Genomic DNA, 20,274 nt, shown 5'->3' on the forward strand with positions numbered 1-20,274 from the left:
CAAAGTTGAACTTTTTGGCCTAGATGCAAAATGCTATGTGTGGCTGAAAACAAGCACTGCACATTACCTTGAACATACCATCTTTTCTTCAGCAGGGACAATCCTGGAGAAAAACCTTGTAGAGGCTGCAAAAGACTTGAGACTGGGGCGGAGGTTCACCTTACAGCAGGACAAGGACCCTAAACACACAGCCAGAGCTACAATATTCCATTGCCAACCTTACAGACACAAAGAGCCCCCCCCCCCCCAAAAAAAAGTATGCACCTAGGTTTTAAAAATAAGAAAAAAAATATTTTTCATCTGATCTGAGGTCTGATAAAAATATTTTTTTCTTATTTTTTATTAGCATAGAAAAAAATAATAAAAAAATATTATTTTTCATCAGACCTCAGAACAGACTCCTAAATCAGATCCCCAATCCTCATCTGACCTAAAATAAGATCTCCAAACCGGATCAGACAACACAAATCAGACTCCCAGTGTCAGACCCTCAGTGCTCAGATCCCCCCCCCCCCAATGCTCAGATCTCCCCCATGCTCAGATCTCTCTTCCCTTCTCAGATCTGACCCCCTATGCTCAAACAAGACCCCCATGCTCAGATCTGCCCCCTTGCTCAGATCTGCCCCCCCCCCTTTGCTCAGATCTGCCCATCCATGCTCAGATCTGCCCACCCATGCTCAGATCTTCCCCCCATGCTCAGATCTTCCCCCATTCTCAGATCAGACCCCCATTGCTCAGATCAGACCCCCATTGCTCTGATCAGGACCCCCCCATGCTCTGATCAGACCCACATTGCCCAGATCAGGACCCCCCATGCTCAGATCAGAACCTCCCATGCTTAGATCAGACTCCCATGCTCAGTTCTATCATTTCAAAAAATCTCTTCCCTCTCCTGATCGGTCACCTGGTACTCTGCAGGTCTGACATGCTCTCCACTGTCACCTGATGAGCACAACATCAGGTCATAGTACGTGTCTCCACATACTACGTTCTCACACTGTGTGCATCAGGACGTAGTGGAGAGTGAGCTGGAGCTGCAAAGTAGCGATAGTTCCCGATCAGGAAAAGAGATCTGAGCATGGGGTGGAGACTGAGCCGGCCTGACTGCTTCCCGGCTCCACAACTAGAGCCGCACTTGAAGAAGCAAAGAGCCGCATGCGGCTCAAGAGCCACAGGTTGGCCACCCCTGGTTTAGATCAAAGCATATTCATGTGTTAAAATGTCTCCATTCAATCTGACTGAACTTGAACTATTTTGCAAGCAAGAATGGGAAAAAGTTTCAGCCTCTGGATGTAACAATCTGGTAGAGACATGCCTCAAAGGACTTGCAGCTGTAATAGCAGCGAAAGGTGGTCCTACAAAGTATTGATTCAGCGGTGCTGAATGCAAATGCACGCCACACTTTCCAGATTTTTCTTTTTTTTTTAAATGTTGAAAACCATGTATCATTTTTTTCTACACATACTTGCTACATTGTGTTGGTCTATCACATAAAATCTCAATAAAATACATTTAAGTTTGTGGGTGTAATGCGAAAAAATGCTGACAATTTCAAGGGGTATGAAAACATTTTTATGGCACTGTAAATGGCAATTGGAATATCCTTATCAGCTAACATAAAGAACTTCTAAATACAAAATGAATGAATCACACTTGTGTGAATTAATCGTAGAGATACAGATGAGCATGTAGCATGTGCATTGTATCCATAATGTATGTATAATGAATGTGAGTCCGGTGGGTTCATGTTAACTGTGTGCTATATATATATATATATATATATATATATATATATATATATATATACACACATATATATATATATATTTATGTATTTATATATATATATATATATATATATATATATATCTCGTGTATGTATATATATAAATTTATATTTATGTTTGACCTCCCACCTGGATCTTTTCAAGTGCTTCAAGGTGTTGATTTTTTATGGATACAGAGGAATTAACCTACTACTTTTTTCACATGCCTGGAGTTCTGTGATCCCTTGTGCATGCTATATATATATATATATATTATTTTTTTTACACATTATAAGGCACATAATTAAAATATGTTCAGAAATGTACAATACATATTGTATTTTTTGGCTCAAATGCATACAAATTACCAGATATGACTGTTTCACCTTGATCTGGGTATGTAATCTTCTGAAAGTACAGGGTTAGTGGTTTGACCTAATGGCCTTACATTGTGGGTAGCATTTCTCTTTCAGCCACAACCGTACCCAACTAGTGCAATAGTTCCTGGATGCTTCATATAGAGCGAGACTGTATTACAGAGGCAGAGAATTTCCAATTCCCAAAGTTAAAGGGTTTCTGTCACCCCGCAAAACTCATATTTTTTTTTTTGGATAGTTAGATTGCTCATAGTGCGATATAGGAGAATATAATGCTCTTACTTACTTTCATGCGGCCGATTCTTTATAAAACGAACTTTTATAATATGTAAATGAGGGCTCTACCAGCAAGTAGGGCGTCTACTTGCTGGTAGCTGCTGCAGAAATCCGCCCCCTCGCCGTGTTGATTGACAGGGCCAGCCGTGATCTCCTCCTCCGGCTGGCCCTGTCAGTAATTCAAAAATCGCGCGCCTCGCGTCATTCGGCGCAGGCGCTCTGAGATGAGGAGGCTCGTCTCCTCAGCACTTCCTCAGTGCGCCTGCGCCGATGACGTCTTCTCTTTCGGTGATGTCATCGGCGCAGGCGCACTGAGGGAGTGCTGAGGATACGAGCCTCCTCATCTCAGAGCGCCTGCGCCGAATGACGCGAGGCGCGCGATTTTTGAATTACTGACAGGGCCAGCCGGAGGAGGAGATCACGGCTGGCCCTGTCAATCAACACGGCGAGGGGGCGGATTTCTGCAGCAGCTACCAGCAAGTAGACGCCCTACTTGCTGGTAGAGCCCTCATTTACATATTATAAAAGTTCGTTTTATAAAGAATTGGCCGCATGAAAGTAAGTAAGAGCATTATATTCTCCTATATCGCACTATGAAGAATCTAACTATCCAAAAAAAAAAAAATGAGTTTTGCGGGGTGACAGAAACCCTTTAAAGGAAAGAACATTTATAACTAGAAAACACTAATCACATTATATTGACAAAAAATGCTCTAAACTCAAAAAAATTTGTTTATAGTACATAAAGGAACACTCTGGCCAACACCGATACAGTGGGAAAGATACTGATCGAAATGTCCCAGAATTCTGGCTTAATTTTAATTTGCACCAAATCTGGCATCCATCCTGTTGACTTGTCGGAGAAGGGGATGTGGCCTACCTGGTCTGATGTAAAGGATGAGTGTCTTACATTGTGACAATATGCGCCAAAAAATGTACCAAACTTTTTGCAAGAAATGCTGATGAAAGCCAACTAATAAGTGGCATAAATGTAGACTAGACAGTATAAAGGTGCAGCAGATTTACCATCCAGCATCATTTTTAGACTAGTCTTGTCTAACGGCATGATGTATCATATGCACTCTGCCAGAAAAGTGGAGTGTTTTTGCCTGTTTTGTCAGTGGAATCAGCTTTTGCAACAAATTTACTAAGTGGTCTTGCCATTTTAGTGTGGTTTGTGCCGGGCTCTACAGTTTATGCTCGACCATATAATTAATCGGTGGAAATACATTTTTAGCCAGATTTATCATTGCAACTTTTTGCAAAAAGTCAAAAGAAAGTTGCGCGCATATTTCGTGCAACAAATATAACAATTTGCAGGCTTCATTTTTAAAATGTGTTGCAAAAAATTGCAGAAGCAGACACTCCAAGAAACGTTGCAAAAAGTCACATCTTGAGACATTACACCCGTAGTTTACACTGTCTAAGAATTATTGTTAGTAAATCTGACCCTTTGTGGTATGCCTATTTCAATACCTGATGGGCCAGAGCGTGACACAAGGATTCTCCCCTAAAGGGGTTGTCTCCCTTCAGCAAATTGCATCCATCATGTAGAGAAAATTAACACAAGGCACTTACTAATGTATTGCGATTCTCCATATTGCCTCCTTTGCTAGCTTGATGCATTTTTCCATTACATTATACACTGCTCGTTTCCAGGGGTTATGACCTCCGTTGCAGTGCAGATATGAGGTGTCTGGGATGGGAGCTGATGTGCATGCGTGCCTATGCGTGCTCTCACACTTCTGCCCATTGGGAGGGGGCTGGCGCTTTTTCCTATAGTGTGCAAGCATGACCACCACTGCTGGATTGCAGGGTGGTCGTAACTCCTAGATACAAGCAGTGTATAATGTGATGGAAAAATGAATCAAGCAATATGAGGCAATATGGACAATCACAATACATAAGTAAGTGCCTTGTAGTAACTTTGTCTACATGATAAATGCCATTTGCAGAAGTTAGACAACCCCTTTAAGTGTTATGCACCACCCCAAATGTATTAGTCCAGCGTGTTCCTTTAACATATGTGTAAATGGTCCTAATTTATATGGAAAGTAAGTAAATGAAAATGGTGGAGATACCATGTGGGATGATGGTCGGGCAAATAGAGACAGAGGTTGCTCCATGGTTGCTTCTACTTTACAAGACCCAAAGCTCGGAAATATATTGTCTATCTAGTGAATGGTTACTAGATAAACAAGAGTAAAACAAGAAATACTAGTGAATTGAGACATTTCCTTACCCTACCAATCTGCTCTTGTTGTGGGGCTCCTCCTATAATGTCATTGCTGGTTGAGGACTGAAAATTGCCTCCTCCCACAGAGTAACCTGAAAATCAAATGTATCATTTTTAGTTTAGACAATGTAAAAAGATTGTTAGGAGACTTTCATCCAATTTCTCTAAGCAAATGGCAAGGTCTGATGCAGTAACCAGAGGAGGTATATTGTTAGTGAATAGACAATCTAGGACCATTTAGTAAAGTTATTTTACACCATAAGGTCATATTTGTGACTTTTTCCCTGCGACTTTGTAACTACTTTTGTGGCATAGAAGCCTTACTAAATCTCCCTCGTTGTGTTCTGATGATTAAGCCCATTGAAAACCATTAAAGTTTAAGGAAACATTTTTTAGAAGGTGAAACTTCATTATTTTTTTTGTTTCAAGTCTTTCATGCCTACCCCTTGATATGTTCCATATGTACAAATGAGTTTTAAGTGCCATGATGGCACGTGATCATGTAACTTTCAGGATGATATATATGGCATAGAGAAAGCCACTAAGGCTATCATTGGTCCATGAAGGGTGGGGAATATTTCAAGTTGGCTCTATTCCAAGACTGTTGAAAGGTATAAACCTAAATAGGACTTCTTCCACAGACCTAGCAACAAATAAGGAAGGGTTAAATGCTCAAAGGTCTGTTGTCATCTTCTCATAAAGGTTGGGACCATTGAAAATAGCCAAGTGCTGGCTCGGCTATTTCCATCGGGCCCATAGAAGTAAATGGGAATGGTGGCCGGTCATGCATGTTGCGCTCCCATTCACTACTATGAGGAGAACGCTTGGTGGTGCCCGGACCGGAGTCCTCCAGCCACCACTTTGGCTCACTCCGTTCACAATATACAGTGCCTTGCAAAAGTATTCACCCACCTTGACTTTTTTCGTATTTTGGTGCCTCACAACCTGGAATTAACATGGATTGTTTGAGGATTTTCATCATGTAATTTACAGAACATGCCCACAACTTTGAAGATGTTTTTTATTTTTTTTTATTGTGAAGCAAACAACAAATAGGACAAAATAACAGAAAAAGTCAATGTGCATAACTATTCGTCCCCCTAAAGTCAATACTTTGTAGACCCACCTTTTGCAGCAATCACAGCTCCAAGTCGCTTTGAATAAGTCTCTATGAGCAGTTGCCACATCTTACCACTGGGATTTTTGCCCATTCCTCCTTGCAAACTGCTCCAGCTCCTTCAAGTTGGATGGCATGCACTTGTGAACAGCAATCTTTAAGTCTGACCCCAGATTTTCTATTGGATGGAGAGCTGGGCTTTGACTAGGCCATTCCAACACATTTCCATGTTTCCCCTTAAACCACTCAAGTGTTGCTTTAGCAGTGTGTTTGGGGTCATTGTCCTGCTGGAAGGTGAACCTGTCACGATGGGGAGTGGGGGAAACCCCCCACCGTATAATGTAAGGTATAATAGGAAAGCAGCTAGGCCAGGATGCCAGGATCAGGGAGCAGGTCACCTCCTACAGTGTCCCTAGTCCTCACCCTAACTCCTCACCGTATGAGCGGACCTGGATGGTAGGATGGCTCATACCCAGGATACCTTTGGCCCTGAGTCGCCCTGATAATCCCTCACATAGGAGCAGGGGAGAGACGACCTGTTCTTCCCAGACACGGATGAACAGGAGTCTCAAATGGCCTAGCAGCAGGGAAAGGAAGCCAAGTGGAATGACAGATAAACACCACACCAAGGTAAACTGGAACCCATACAAACGTACTGCAATCCAAACACCAAGCGGATCCAGTATGTACTGACACACAGGAACCAGCATTCCAGCAACAGCACCCAGACTTGGCTTCTGGTTTACCCCTCCGGGAAACCATGGAGCCCCCTTCTGGAGGCACAACTAACAGGGTACGACTTGCATACATGCTGGACATAAAACGCCAACTTACCAGACATGTAACAACAAGACGAGACACCAAACCCTGAACATAAACCCACACTAAACATCCACACAGGTAAGGTAGGGGAACATGGAGGATAGAATGGGAAGACATCGCTGGAGACATCGATGTCCCACTAGGTGGCCCTCACACTGGAAGATGGAACAACCCGACAAGGAGCATAACTCCAGCACACACCAAGGCTGGAGTACAACTGACTCCTGACCTTAAGGCCTAGTTCACACGAACGTGTGTGATCCGTGGCCGTATTACGGGGCGCAATACACGGCCACAGTTCCGTGTGCATTCCGCATCACGGATGCGGACCCATTCACTTCAATGGGTCCGCAAATCTGGAATTGCGGAACTGCCGCACGGAACGGGACCCCTCGGAAGAACTACGGAGTGCTTCCGTGGGGTTGTGTCCCGTACTTCCGTTCCGCAAAAAGATAGAACATGTCCTATCTTTTTGCGGAAAGGACGGATCGCGGACCCATTAAAGTGAATGGGTCCGCGATCCGATGCGGCTGACCTACGGCCGGCGATCGTGCAGCACGGGCACGGGTCACACACATTCGTGTGAACTCGGCCTAAGCCACAGGTATAGGAAGCACCTAGTGACCACACCCAACAAGGTAGTTAACCCTTACTGCACCAGACCGGGGAAGGCTACAACTTAAAGGGGAAGTGCAGACACCAGCCACAACGTTGCCCCCGGCAACAGCATGCGTGGCAACCATGTCACGGCGCACACAGCCAAAGCCGAGACACTTCCACCACATGCCATAACAGCAACACATTGCCACCGGCAGCTGCAAGCATGGCACCAGTGTCACGGCGCACACAGCAAAGGCCGTGACAGAACCTCCGTCCTAGCCTCAAATCACGCACAGAGTGGCACAGGTTTTGCTCAAGAATATCCCTGTATTTAGCACCATCCATCTTTCCCTCAACTCTGACCAGTTTCCCAGTCCCATCCCCCCAGCATGATGCTGCCACCACCTTGTCTCACTGTGGGGATGGTGTTCTTTGGGCAATGTGATGTGTTGGGTTTGCGGCAGACATAGAATTTTCTTTGATGGCCTAAAAGTTCAAATTTTAGTCTCATCAGACCAGAGCACCTTCCTCCATACATTTTGGGAGTCTCCCACATGCCTTTTCGCAAACTCACAACGTGCCTTTTTGTTTTTAGCTGAAAGTAATGGCTTTCTTCTGGCCACTCTGCCATAAAGCCCAGCTCTATGGAGTGTACGGCTGAGGCTACTTTCACACTCGCGTTTTGTGCAGATCCATCATGGATGGATCCGTTCAGATAATACAAGCGTCTGTATCCATTCAGAATGGATCCGTTTGTTTTATCTTTAACATAGCCAAGATGGATCCGTCTTGAACACCATTGAAAGTCAATGGAGGACGGATCCGTTTTCTATTGTGCCAGATTGTGTCATAGAAAACCGTTTGGCTCAGTTTCACGCAGCGTTTTGGTGTCCGTCTCCAAAGAGGAATGGAGACTGAACTGATGCAAACTGATGCATTCTGAGCAGATCCTTTTCCATTCAGAATGCATTAGAATGCAAACTGATCCATTTTGGACCACTTGTGAGAGCCCTGAACGGATCTCACAAACGGAAAGCCAAAACGCGAGTGTGAAAGTAAACTTATTGTCGTCCTATGTACAGATACTCCAGTCTCTGCTGTGGAACTCTGAAGCTCCTCCAGGGTTACCTTGGGTCTCTGTGCTGCCTCTCTGATTAATGCCCTCCTTGCCTGGTCCGTGAGTTTTGGTAGGCGGCCGTCTCTTGGCAGGTTTGCTGCTGTGCCATGTTGTTTCCATTTGGTTATGATAGATTTGATGGTGCTCTTGGGGATCATCAAAGATTTGGAAAAAAATGTATAACCTAACCCTGACTTGTACTTCTCAACAACATTGTCCCTTACTAGTTTGGAGAGTTCCTTAGTCTTCATGGCAGTGTTTTGTTAGTGATGCCTCTTGCTTAGGTGTTGCAGCCTCTGGGGCCTTTCATGAAAGGTGTGTATATGTAATGACAGATCATGTGACACTTAGATTGCACACAGGTGGACATCATTTCACTAATTATGTGACTTCTGAAGGTAATTGGTTGCACCAGAGCTTTTTATGGGCTTCCTAACAAAGGGGGTGAATACATATGCACATGCCAATTTTCTGTTTTCTATTTCTAAACAATAGTTTTATTTATATTTTATTCTCATTTCACTTCACCAACTTAGACTATTGTGTTCTGATCCGTCACATACAATTCAGATTAACAAAACATTGAACTTAAGGCTGTAATGTAACAAAATACGAAAAAAGTCAAGGGGGTGAATACTTTTGCAAGGCACTGTAGGTGCGAGACCTGCACCTATCAGACAATGGGGGCATACCCTAGCGATATGCCCCCAATGTCTCAGATGAGATAACCCCTTTTAAGTAGCCTAAAGTCAAATCCTGTTCAGTTGACACAGTGGTTCCACACCCACTGCGTAACAGTACTCTTAGGCCTCTTTCACGCGAGCGTGACGGATTAGTTCCGGATGCATTCAGGGTGCGTTCAGTGAAACTCGCACCATTAGTTTTGTCTGCGATTGCGTTCAGTTGTTCAGTTTTTTCCGCCCGGGTGCAATGCGCTTTGATCCGTTTTTTCACACGCGTGATAAAAAACTGAAACTTTACAAAAAACATCTCTTAGCAACCATCAGTGAAAAACGCATTGCATCCACACTTGCTTGTGGATGCAATGCGTTTTTTCACTGAAGCCCCATTCATTTCTATGGGGCCAGGGCTGCATGAAAAACGCAGAATATAGAACATGCTGCGGTTTTCACGCAACGCAGAACTAATGTGTGAAAAACAACGCTCATGTACACAGACCCATTGAAATGAATGGTGCAGGATTCGGTGCGGGTGCTATGTGTTCACGTCACGCATTGCACCCGTGCGGAAAACTCGCTCCTGTGAAAGGGACCTAACAGTGCAAGATTGTCTGGGCGAAGCCTCTGCAGATGTGCTACATAAGTTTTTTTTTCCTGAAAATAAATATTTTAAAAGCTTCACTTTTGCTCAAATAGGATACTTTTATAGGTAAAAATGTTTGACTTGTATTCCCAAAGTGAACATGGGAGATTGTATATATGGTTCCAGAAAAAAAGACCCACACTGAATGCAATAGAAACAGCTGACAAATGCAACATATATATGTAAAAACCACTTCCTTTGTCTTCTAAAATACATAAAATACATTCAAAGCCATTTTGGGCGAGGTGCTCTTCCTGACGAGTCCGACTGCATTAAAAGTAAACAGAACAAAAATACAAGATAGTGTTGATCTTTTCAGATTTGACTGTGTCATCAAAGAAAGACAAAACTGGCAGATTTTGTGTTTAGTGATTGCAAAATCCCGAGATGCCTCCATGTTCAATAGCTACTTTCAGGGATGTAGATCTCTCAAGCTGTAAAATAATTCAATGCACAAAAGAGCTAGTCTCCCTGAGTAAGGGGTCTTATGTTTACTCTGTATGTGAACTAATCAAGTAGATTGTCAAGTACATGATTAACCCATCCTCTGTGTTCCATGTGATACATACGGTAAGTAAATTTGGCCTGGAAAATATTTCCACAAGGGCTAATAATGGGTACGTAATGGAGGGCACTGTCTGATTGAAATTGCTCTTTGGCTACTTGAAAGGGCATTAAATCTAATAGAAGAGAAGCGTTGCATTGTGCATGAGCCCTAAAAAATAATCACTGTTAAACCCCAGCAAGAAATTGACCTATCTAATCTACAAAATAGGAATTAAGTATTTTTATAGCTAATCAAGAAAGTGATTTGTCAAAAAAAGATCATATGCAATAATTCATATATATATATATATATATATATATATATATAACAGAACCTATAACAGAGCTATCAACAAGATTCGAAATTTCTGTTTAAACCGTCAATGCCGTTTTCATCCTTTATTTGAAACCAAAGTCTCCAATTATCATAATACAGAATATAAAAATCTGTTTGGATAAGTTATTTTAGTTCACTATTAATATGTACCTTAATTATCTGTATAACAATGTGAACTGTTACTGGGTCATTGTATGTCCGCTCCACAAGAACATCTTGCAGTGAAACATTCTTGAACTTTATGTTTCAAATACCAAAAAGTAACTTCCCTCCTGAAATGATTGCGGTTTGGGCTTTAACATGTGATGTGACCATCTCGGGGGAAGTGACCTGTATAGTAGGTTGATGTACTGTGGGCCATACAAGAAAATTTCCTGTTTCTAAACAATGCAAAATTCCAAGTTTTTCTTCCTTTTACCCTTTTGATGACTCTCAAATCATGAAGCTGATTCTTCCTAAGAACATCCGTAACCCTTACCATAATCTTACAATAACTAAATATTTAACCATTTTGTACTCTGATAAACTGTATCTGGAGTCGGACTATGTAAGAGGTTTTCCCGGACTGAGATATTGATGACCTATCTTTAGGATCAGATTGGAGAGGTCCAACACCCAACATCCCCATCGATCAGCTGTTTGTGGCAGCCATCGCCACCGAAAACTATACTGTAGACTGAGCCGGAAGCTGAATGCACCATCCACTGTGCAGTGGTCATGCCAGTGTAGGAGCTGAGATGCAGTACACTGGTGTTGGAAACTACAAAGAGAGCCTTCTGCTTCTGGCTACATCCACTGTATACTTTCTGCTACAAACAGCCGATCAGTGAGGGTGCCAGGTTTGGAACCCCACCAGTCTGATATTGATGACCTATCCTGAGGATAGGCCATATGTATATATATATATATATATATATATATATCTCCAGAGAAAATCCCTTTAACAAAAAACATTTTGATTGCCAATGTATAATTTACAAATACTATGCAATATATTTTTACCTAAGTAGCTCCCGTATTTCACAGTATTATTAATATTGTTATATGTGTAGATCTTGTTAACTGTTGTGTTATAGACAAAGATTGCTCCAGTCCAGTAGAATGACCCTGGTGCCCCCATGATGATTAAATCCTGCAAAGAAGCAATAGAAACATGATTTATTATGACAAATCTCGGTAACTGTAGAATTATAGGGGTTGTGCACCTTTGTTTTTTTTTGACAACCCTCCCCCTCTCTCTTTGGTAGACCTGTGAAGATAACCATATTTACCCGCTTTCCAGCACTGGCTCCTTCTCTTCCCCTTCTTGGCTTCTCTGCTCAGCTACCAGGATGTAAACTTCTGTTTTGATTCCGCTGCAGCCAGTTCCTCCCCTTGTGTCATGTCAAATGGTAACGTGACACAATTGGGGTAAGTCACTACTGCGGCCAGTGATTGGCTGTAGTGGCATCAAAACGGAAATTTACATCCTGGGAACGGAGTGGAAAAGCCCAGGCCAGGAAGAAAAGGAGCGGGGAGCCAGGCAGGGAAGCATGCTTCCCTTTGCTGGTCTGCCAAAAAGAGTGGGTTGCTATCCCCTCCCCCAGCAAAAGATGCAGAACCCCTTTAATTCCAAGAATAAGGCAGTACTCTCGCAATGGTTAGCGAAAGGGCAAAAGTCTCTTTATTAACAAAGACTTGGACTTTTGCCTTTTCACTGAAGATTGTGGGAGTGCTGCCTTCTTCTTGGAATTATTCGCATGGGTTCCTGAGTCAGGTTCTCTTGGCTGTGCACCCCATTTTTACCTTGTGAGATGTATGGTGCTGCTATCTGCATTTTCTGTCAGTAGCTGTAGAGATATGCATACATTTACAAAATATCTGTATAACGCCTTATTCACACGTCAGTGTTTTGGTCTGTGATTTTCATCTGTGATTGTGAGCCAAAACCAGGATTGGAGGCTTCACAGAGACAAGGTATAAGGTAAAGATCTGCACCTGTTCTGTGTATGTACTCACACCTGGTTTGGGCTCACAATTACTGATGGGAGTCACTGACCGAACACTTACTGTGTGAATAAGGAATAAGGGGTTGTCCAGCTTTGAGAAATCTATGGAACCAATAAGGGTACACCACACGTAACTTAAATGCTGTGGACTTTCCGCAGCAGAACTGAGTGCGGAAAGTCCACAGTGTTTACAGTAATAGCAAAGTGGATGAGATTATGATGTGGATGAGATAGGATATGCCACCAGTGTCAGATAGGTGTGGGTTCCACCTTTCTTTACTGCTATGGGAGTTCTGAAGATAGAAGAGTGCTGGCTCAAATATTTCTGCCATTCTTATAGCTTTAGATGGAGAGGTGGCTAGGCATGCACAGAGTAGTCTCCATTGACTACTATGGGACTTCCAGTGTGCTTGATCGGCTGTTTTCAGAGCTCCCATAGAAGTGAATGGACAGCATGATGCGCATGCACAGTGTGCTCTCCTTCGCTTTGGGGGCACGTTCTGGAGATAGGAGCGGGTCCCAGAAGTGGGACCTGCACATATCTGACATTAGTGGTATATCCATTGACTACATTGGGATCCGGCCACTGTCTGGCATAAATGTAAAAAGCCAGAAAGAATGAAACAAAAGGAGATCATTTAAAAACCTATGTAGATCCGGCTTACATCCAAGTAAAAGGTAGAGATCCCAGCTTGACATGAGCCATGTTGTTCACCAAACTTCTTAACATGATCTACAAAACAAGGAAAAATATTTCTGACGTACTGTATGTGTTTCTGCATCAGTTACATAGATATGTAAAGGAATATACACATCAAGCCCACCCTGAGGGAGGGTGGCATGGAGAACATAATTTAGAGAAAGGTGAAAACACATGTAAGGCCGCTTTCACGCAGTCAGTGTTTGGTCAGTGATTTCCGTCAGTGATTGCGAGGCAAAACACAGAACAGGTGCAAATCTTGCCATTATCCCTCATCTCTGTGTAGTCACCACTCCTAGTTTTGGCTCACAATCAGTCTTTCCCACATCAATGAATCATGGACATGTGCTGTCCGAGTTCTCTACGGAAGGTACATGTACCCATTGATTTTAATGTGTTTGTTAACATATCAGTGGTTCTCCATTGACTCGGTGGAAAAACAAGGGAGAAATTCACTGCTTTGTTCCATGATGTGGACCAAACACATCCATTGGCGTCCGTGTTAGGAGATGGTCTGGAAATTCATTTTCATTTGAGCAGAGTACATGGAATATGAATGACACATGGAGAGCAAAAAACGGACACATGGACCAAACGCGGATTCTCCACCGACGTTGTCACAAATGAACCATTGACTATCTTGTCACGGATGTGACGGATCACGGACACAGACGTGTGAAATAGGCCTTAAAAATACAACGTTGGTGGTTGTCCACCAGAAATCCAGATTTTATTATTATTATTTTTTTTTATCAAGTTTTAATAAAAAGATGTTTGATTTGTTCGACTTGGATTTTCATAAAATCACCATAATGTTTTCTGCCATATATGCCTGTATGTAGTACATTTGAAAAAGAGAGCTATGACATATGAATAAGGCTACTTTCACATCTGTGTTTTTCCTTTTCGGTATTGAGACCTGACATAGGATCTCAATACCGGAGGAAAACGGTTCCGTTTTGTCCCCATTCATTATCAATGGGGACAAAACTGAACGGAATGGAGTGCACCAGAATGCATTCCGTTCCATTTGGTTGCGTTCCCAAGATGGACAGAAAACCACTGCAAGCAGCGTTTTTTTGTGTGTCATGGGATGTGGAGCAATAGTCCTCTAACGGGACGCGTTTCGGCACATATTGCCTTCCTCAGTCATATCACAAATGACAATACATTTCATTTTATAGGTATCCAATCACATCACATGCATCACGTGATAAAATGAAATTTATTGTCATTTGTGATATGGCTGAGGAAGGTGAGCTGTTGATTTGGATTACTGGGGATGTGGAGCAAGACGGATTCGTCATGAAACACAATGTAAGTCAATGGTGCCGGATCCATTTTCTCGGACACAAAAAAACCTGGATCCGTCCCCCATTGACTTACAATGGTTTTAATGCCGGATCCGTCATTGTTATTTTAGAGATAATACAACCAGATCTGTTCATAACGGATGCTGGCGGTTGTATTGTCTAGACGGAAGCATTTGGCAGCCACTTATCTCCTCTATTGAAATAACATGTATTCTTAGCTAAAGCCCCACTGAACTGGTATTTCACATGTATGACTGGTGTATGACCAATCTTACTGTTCAATCAGGATTCTGTATAAAGACGAGATTTCACCTTAATGTGCATCATACCAAGGGCTCTTTCAGACGAGTGATCTGAAACGCATATGTGTACATATTTTAACAGCTAGCAGATGGAGTCTTGGACCTGAATTGTGCATGCTGCAATTTTCTCTGCATGGACCGATGGTCCGTTTTGAAAATCACATTTGGCCGATTGACTATAATGTGTCAGTGTTCAGTCCAGATGTGGTCTGCTGTACACGTGGACAGCACCTAGACTGAACTCTGGCAGATTTCCTGTCTGAATGAGCCCCTAGTCATAACTACTAGGATAGTGGACACGGCAGCTGTTGCAATGAGGTCAAATAGCTGAGGATACAATTTGAGGCTGCCCATACATGATGTGACCCAGCAGTGGTGTCCGCATGTGACTTACCTCTAATTGCTGGGTCACAACAAATAACATGTACAAGTGCCGACCAGCAAGTACAGATGCGGCCTGGGAATTAATAGTGAGCCACGTCTGGATCATGCTGCCGGGCAGCATTCTGTACGGGCAACTTTACTCACCAATGAGCCACACAGTTAAAGTGGTTGTCTCATCTTGGACATTGGGAGCGTATCGATAAGATTTTTCATTTGTATCTACATTTGTGTTTTCTGAACTCCCATATTGTTGAGGGGCCCAGGATCTGACACAATAATGAGCTCCATTAGGAGACAACTCTACTTTGGATCTACTTTGAGTCAATCATTTGCCCCTAGGGTCCATTTTTTTAATTGATTCTCAAGTAGCCTATTTGCCCTTACTGATAATATGTCCTCCATGTACAAAGGGCACAGTCTATAATACAATTAAAAGTTGACCAGTCCAGTATAGATGGAAAATGGTCCAAAGAAATCCAAGTTCAGCACTAATGGTGGTCATAGCAGGTTGGGACTATATTGTAAGTTTTGTATCGTATTATACTTTAGCATTTTTATCTACCAAGCAGTAATGTTGATCTTCTCATACCCTCTCAAGTACAATGTGTTGATAAACAGGATAAATTGCAATGAGGGATATAATTAAAATATGTACATTGGTAGGTTATACTATATGTAGGAACCAAAACTATGCACATACTGTAGAACTGTCTGTGTGGCCCTGGAGATGTAAAGGGGTCTTCAACTTGGGGCACTTTTTTACCCTACAAATGTGTCACCTCATCAGCATAATTAAAGGCATCCATAGCATTTACCTCTATAGCATGGACATATTTTTCTGCTTAGGTCTGTGCGCAAATTTGCAGGTATTGAGTAGCATACTCCAAGGGGCAGCTTGTGTTCATTCATAAAATGAACATTCTTCCATCTATGGCCACAAACCTGTAAGAAAAATACATTTAAGGTACTGAAAAGGGATTTTCAAGTCAGGAAGTAAAGCTTCCTGTTTCTTTCTTTCAGCAGCAAAAGATATGTCCATATATTGTAACCCTGCTCTTGTACTAGTGATCTCCCTGGGAGCAGATCTCCAGGAGAAGTTCTTGAGAACTTCCCTATTGTCTAAAAATGCGCAGTCTCAGTTCAAGTTAATGCCAGAGGTAAATTCCAAAGTATTAACACATAGGGGGCTCATTTGAGGAAAACTGCATTGACAAATATACTCATAGGACCCCTCAAACAAATGCAGTTACTTACATGGTATGTACCAGTATGTTCATATACAGTGGTCCCTCAAGATACAATATAAGTGGTAAGTGAAAGGTCTGTGCGGTGCATTGCTTATAGCACAGACCTTTCACTTACCAGTAGGAGGAGCGCCCGGCTGGTCACAGACATCGCAGGTAAGTATAATGCTTCTAAAATTGCCAAGTAACCATGGCAGCCAGGACTGCAGTAGCGTCTTGGCTGCCATGGTAACCAATCGGAGCCCCAGCGAATAAACTGGGACTCCAATCGGAACTCTCCGCTGCCACCAATGATTGGGGGGGGGGGTGATTTTAATTAGGGGGGGGAGAGGGGAGGCCGCACTGGCCACCAATGAATATAATACTGGGGAGGGAGGGAGGGGGGGCCGCACTGGCCACCAATGAATATAATACTGGGGAGGGAGGGAGGGGGGCCGCACTGGCCACCAATGATTATAATACTGGGGAGGGAGGGAGGGGGGCCGCACTGGCCACCAATGAATATAATACTGGGGAGGGAGGGGGGGCCGCACTGGCCACCAATGAATATAATACTAGGGAGGGAGGGGGGCCGCACTGGCCACCAATGAATTAAAAACTGGGGAGGGAGGGGGGTCTGGCCCCTGCTGCCTGGCAGCACCTGATCTCTTACAGGGGGCTATGATACGCACAATTAACCCCTCAGGTGCGGCACCTGATGGGTTAATTGTGCGGATCACAGCCCCCTGTAAGAGATCAGGTGCTGCCAGGCAGCAGGGGGCAGTTATGTACACAGTTCTTTTAGTATATTCTAACTTGAAGCATTCCCCATCACCATGGGAAGGCCTCTGTGTTAGAATATACTGTCGGATCTGAGTTTTCACAATGTGAAAACTCACATCTGAAAAAACAGTTATGCAGACGGATCCGTTCTGAACGGATGCAAGCGTTTGCATTATAGGTGCGGATACGTCTGTGCAGATACCAGACGGATCCGCACCGAACGAAAGTGTGAAAGTACCCTTAATTAGTTCCAGGGCGACCATTGTATGTAGAAACCATTGTAAGTTTCGTAATTAGTTCCAAAGCCCCAAAATGTCATTCAAGATAAGAGAAAATTAAGATTTTAGAAAAATAAGCAGATAACTAAGACATTATAACAGTCAGGAATAGCTGCTAACTAACAACTACAGCTATTTTACCACAGAAGTGACCTTGATTGGTTGGATATGAATCTGAGGCATTGTATGTTGAGTCTAGTTTCAACTTACGATGGGTCAGAAAAGACCATGGTATGTTGAAAATAGTGTATCCTGAGGCCATTGTATCTTGAGGGATCACTGTACTTTGTACTCTGTTCACCCATCAAGCACGTAATCACCGACCAATTTAGAATTACATACAAATAAAAAAAATGGCATAGATATCATGAAAAGCAATATTTGTACCAACCAATAGATTTCCATCTTTTGTTGGCTGTCTTGAGAGGCTGACCCCCATCCACTGGTTATCTTGTTCTGCTATACATGTCCGTCCACATTTTAGACCATTTGGTTCACCTGAAAGCAAAAGAAAGGAGAAAAAAACGTAAGGCTTAGACTAACATGTGCATTACTTCAGCTGATGAAGGGGTTGCCGAATGTCAGACCCCCGCCGATCAGATATTAACGGACATTGAGAATTTGTAGATCATAAAGTATATTATTTTAACCAACTTAGAGCACGTGTTCTTATGTTTTGCGGTATTAAAGGAGTTTTCCAAGTGTTTTATACTGATGAACTATCCCCAGGATAGGTCATCAGTATTAGATCAGTGGGGGGTCCTACTCCTCCGCCAATCAGCTGTTTGAAGAGACTGGAACGCTGTGGCCTCCTTGCAGCTTACGCTAGGCTAGTGACATCGGTCACGTGGCCTAGGAGCAATGCAGTCCCATGCAAGTGATTGGGGCTGAGATGCGGTTCCAAGCAAAGCTGCTATCCAGTGCTCGACTCCTCCTCAAACAGCTGATTAGTAGGGGTCTGGGGGTGCCCTCCAAGACCCCACCGATCCTGAGCATAGGCCAATTTTGAGGATAAGCCATCAGTATACAACACTTTAAGTTGTGAGTTCTAGACCAGTTGGGGTCATTTATCAAACTGGTGTAAAGTAGAACTGGTTAATTTGCCCCTAGCAACCAATTAGATTGCACCTTTCATTTTCCAAATGAGCTGTCAAAAATGAAAGATGGAATCTAATTGGTTGCTATGGGCAACTAAGCCAGTTTTACCTTACACCAGTTTGATAAATGACCCCAAGTGTATCTTGTCACAAACTGTCAAAACTTTGCGGTTGAGAGTGACTACTTGGGGAGGGTGTGACTATGCTCCTAGTCACCTCTGTGCTGAATAAGATGGAGCTTCTTGCTTCATTTCTACTATCTCCATCTTTAGACATGGCACAAAATCAGCTAGAAGGAGATATTTGGGAACACTTTTTAAAGGGTATGTGCTACCTATATATTTTTTTGCCAGTTAAAACCAGTTAGTGGTGCACGTCTTTTTATAATTTTCATTTTTGTTTTTATTTTTTAATTGTAGACTTTTTTTTTTATTCTACCCATTGTAGAAATGCCCATTGTAGAAATGCCTATTCTTGTCCGCAAAACGGACAAGAATAGGACATGTTCTATTTTTTTTGCGGGGTCACGGAACTGAGCAACGGATGCAGACAGGACATGGCGTGCTGTCTGCATCTTTTGCAGTCCCATTGAAGTAAATGGGTCCGCATCCGAGCCACCAAAACAGCGGCTCGGATGCGGACCCAAACAACGGCCGTGTGCATGAGGCCTTATGGGAGCGTTTTCTAGGCATGCTCTGTGATCTGTGCAGAGATTCCCATACAAGGAAGGAGCTGACAACCAGCTTTTGTGAATGGTGGATCTTCTGGTATTTATACACTTAGGTGACATATGTCATTGCAATCTCGCCTGCGATGATAATGAGATGACTGCTTAAAATTGATCTGAACAGATCAAGAAGTGGCGCCTATTATTAAGCTTAGCGGCTAGTATGAAAACGACAGGATTTTATCATTTTTTTAAATACAGATCCTGACATGGAAAATTTAAAATGGTATCACCATCGTTAAACATAAAAATCTTGATTTAAACCATAGGTCATTTTCTGATGACACATTCCCTTTCATTTGGATTTTACAAAGTTACAAAGTGTATTATATGGATCAACATTACTATGTTAAGGCTCATGTACACAACTGTATTTATTTTGTGGTCCGCAAAACACGCATCCTTGTGCATTCCATATTTTGCGGAACGGAACAGCTGGCCCCTAATAGAACAGTCCTATTCTTGTCCGTAATGCGGACAATAATAGGACAAATTGTATTCTTTTGCGGACCAGACATGTGGATACACGGAAACGGAATGCACACGGAGTAACTTCAGTTTTTTGTTTTTTTTGCGGACCCATTGAAATGAATGGTTCCGGATACGGTTCGCAAAAAAAACTAAACAGACTCTGAAAGAAAATACATTTGTGTGCATGAGCCCTTAATGTCTATCTTGTTTAGAATTAGTGTACAGCCTATGACAGGGATCGGCAACCTGCGGCACTCCAGCGGCTGTGAAACTACAACTCCCAGCATGCACACTTACTCGGCAGTTCTTGCAACTCCCTGACCTATGATATATCTGGAACTACTTCAGTTTCTACTCTGAATCATATTGACATTTTGGAAATTCTTATAAAAAGTAATGGGTGTGGTAATGTGAGCCATACATATGTCCCCACTGTACCATGGACGTTATATGCACCTATATCTATTGTGTCCAGCAAGAGTAGGAATATA

At 42.7% G+C, this 20,274-nt stretch overlaps 1 protein-coding gene across 2 annotated transcripts in view; it reads right to left on the reverse strand.

The window, feature by feature from the left end:
* The window catches only part of ITGA4 (integrin subunit alpha 4), a 177,367-nt gene that overhangs the window by 126,716 nt on the left and 30,377 nt on the right, over positions 1 to 20,274 (reverse strand). For both annotated transcript variants that reach the window (XM_040439486.1, XM_040439485.1), the window contains exons 3-7: positions 17,880 to 17,986; positions 16,020 to 16,146; positions 13,171 to 13,238; positions 11,520 to 11,649; positions 4,662 to 4,747 (exon numbers count right to left, since the gene is read on the reverse strand). In XM_040439486.1, coding sequence (XP_040295420.1) covers positions 4,662 to 4,747; positions 11,520 to 11,649; positions 13,171 to 13,238; positions 16,020 to 16,146; positions 17,880 to 17,986 — 518 coding nt within the window. The remainder of the gene's footprint in view (positions 1 to 4,661; positions 4,748 to 11,519; positions 11,650 to 13,170; positions 13,239 to 16,019; positions 16,147 to 17,879; positions 17,987 to 20,274) is intronic.

Source organism: Bufo bufo, chromosome 7, assembly GCF_905171765.1.
Source record: "Bufo bufo chromosome 7, aBufBuf1.1, whole genome shotgun sequence".
NCBI lineage: Eukaryota > Metazoa > Chordata > Amphibia > Anura > Bufonidae > Bufo > Bufo bufo.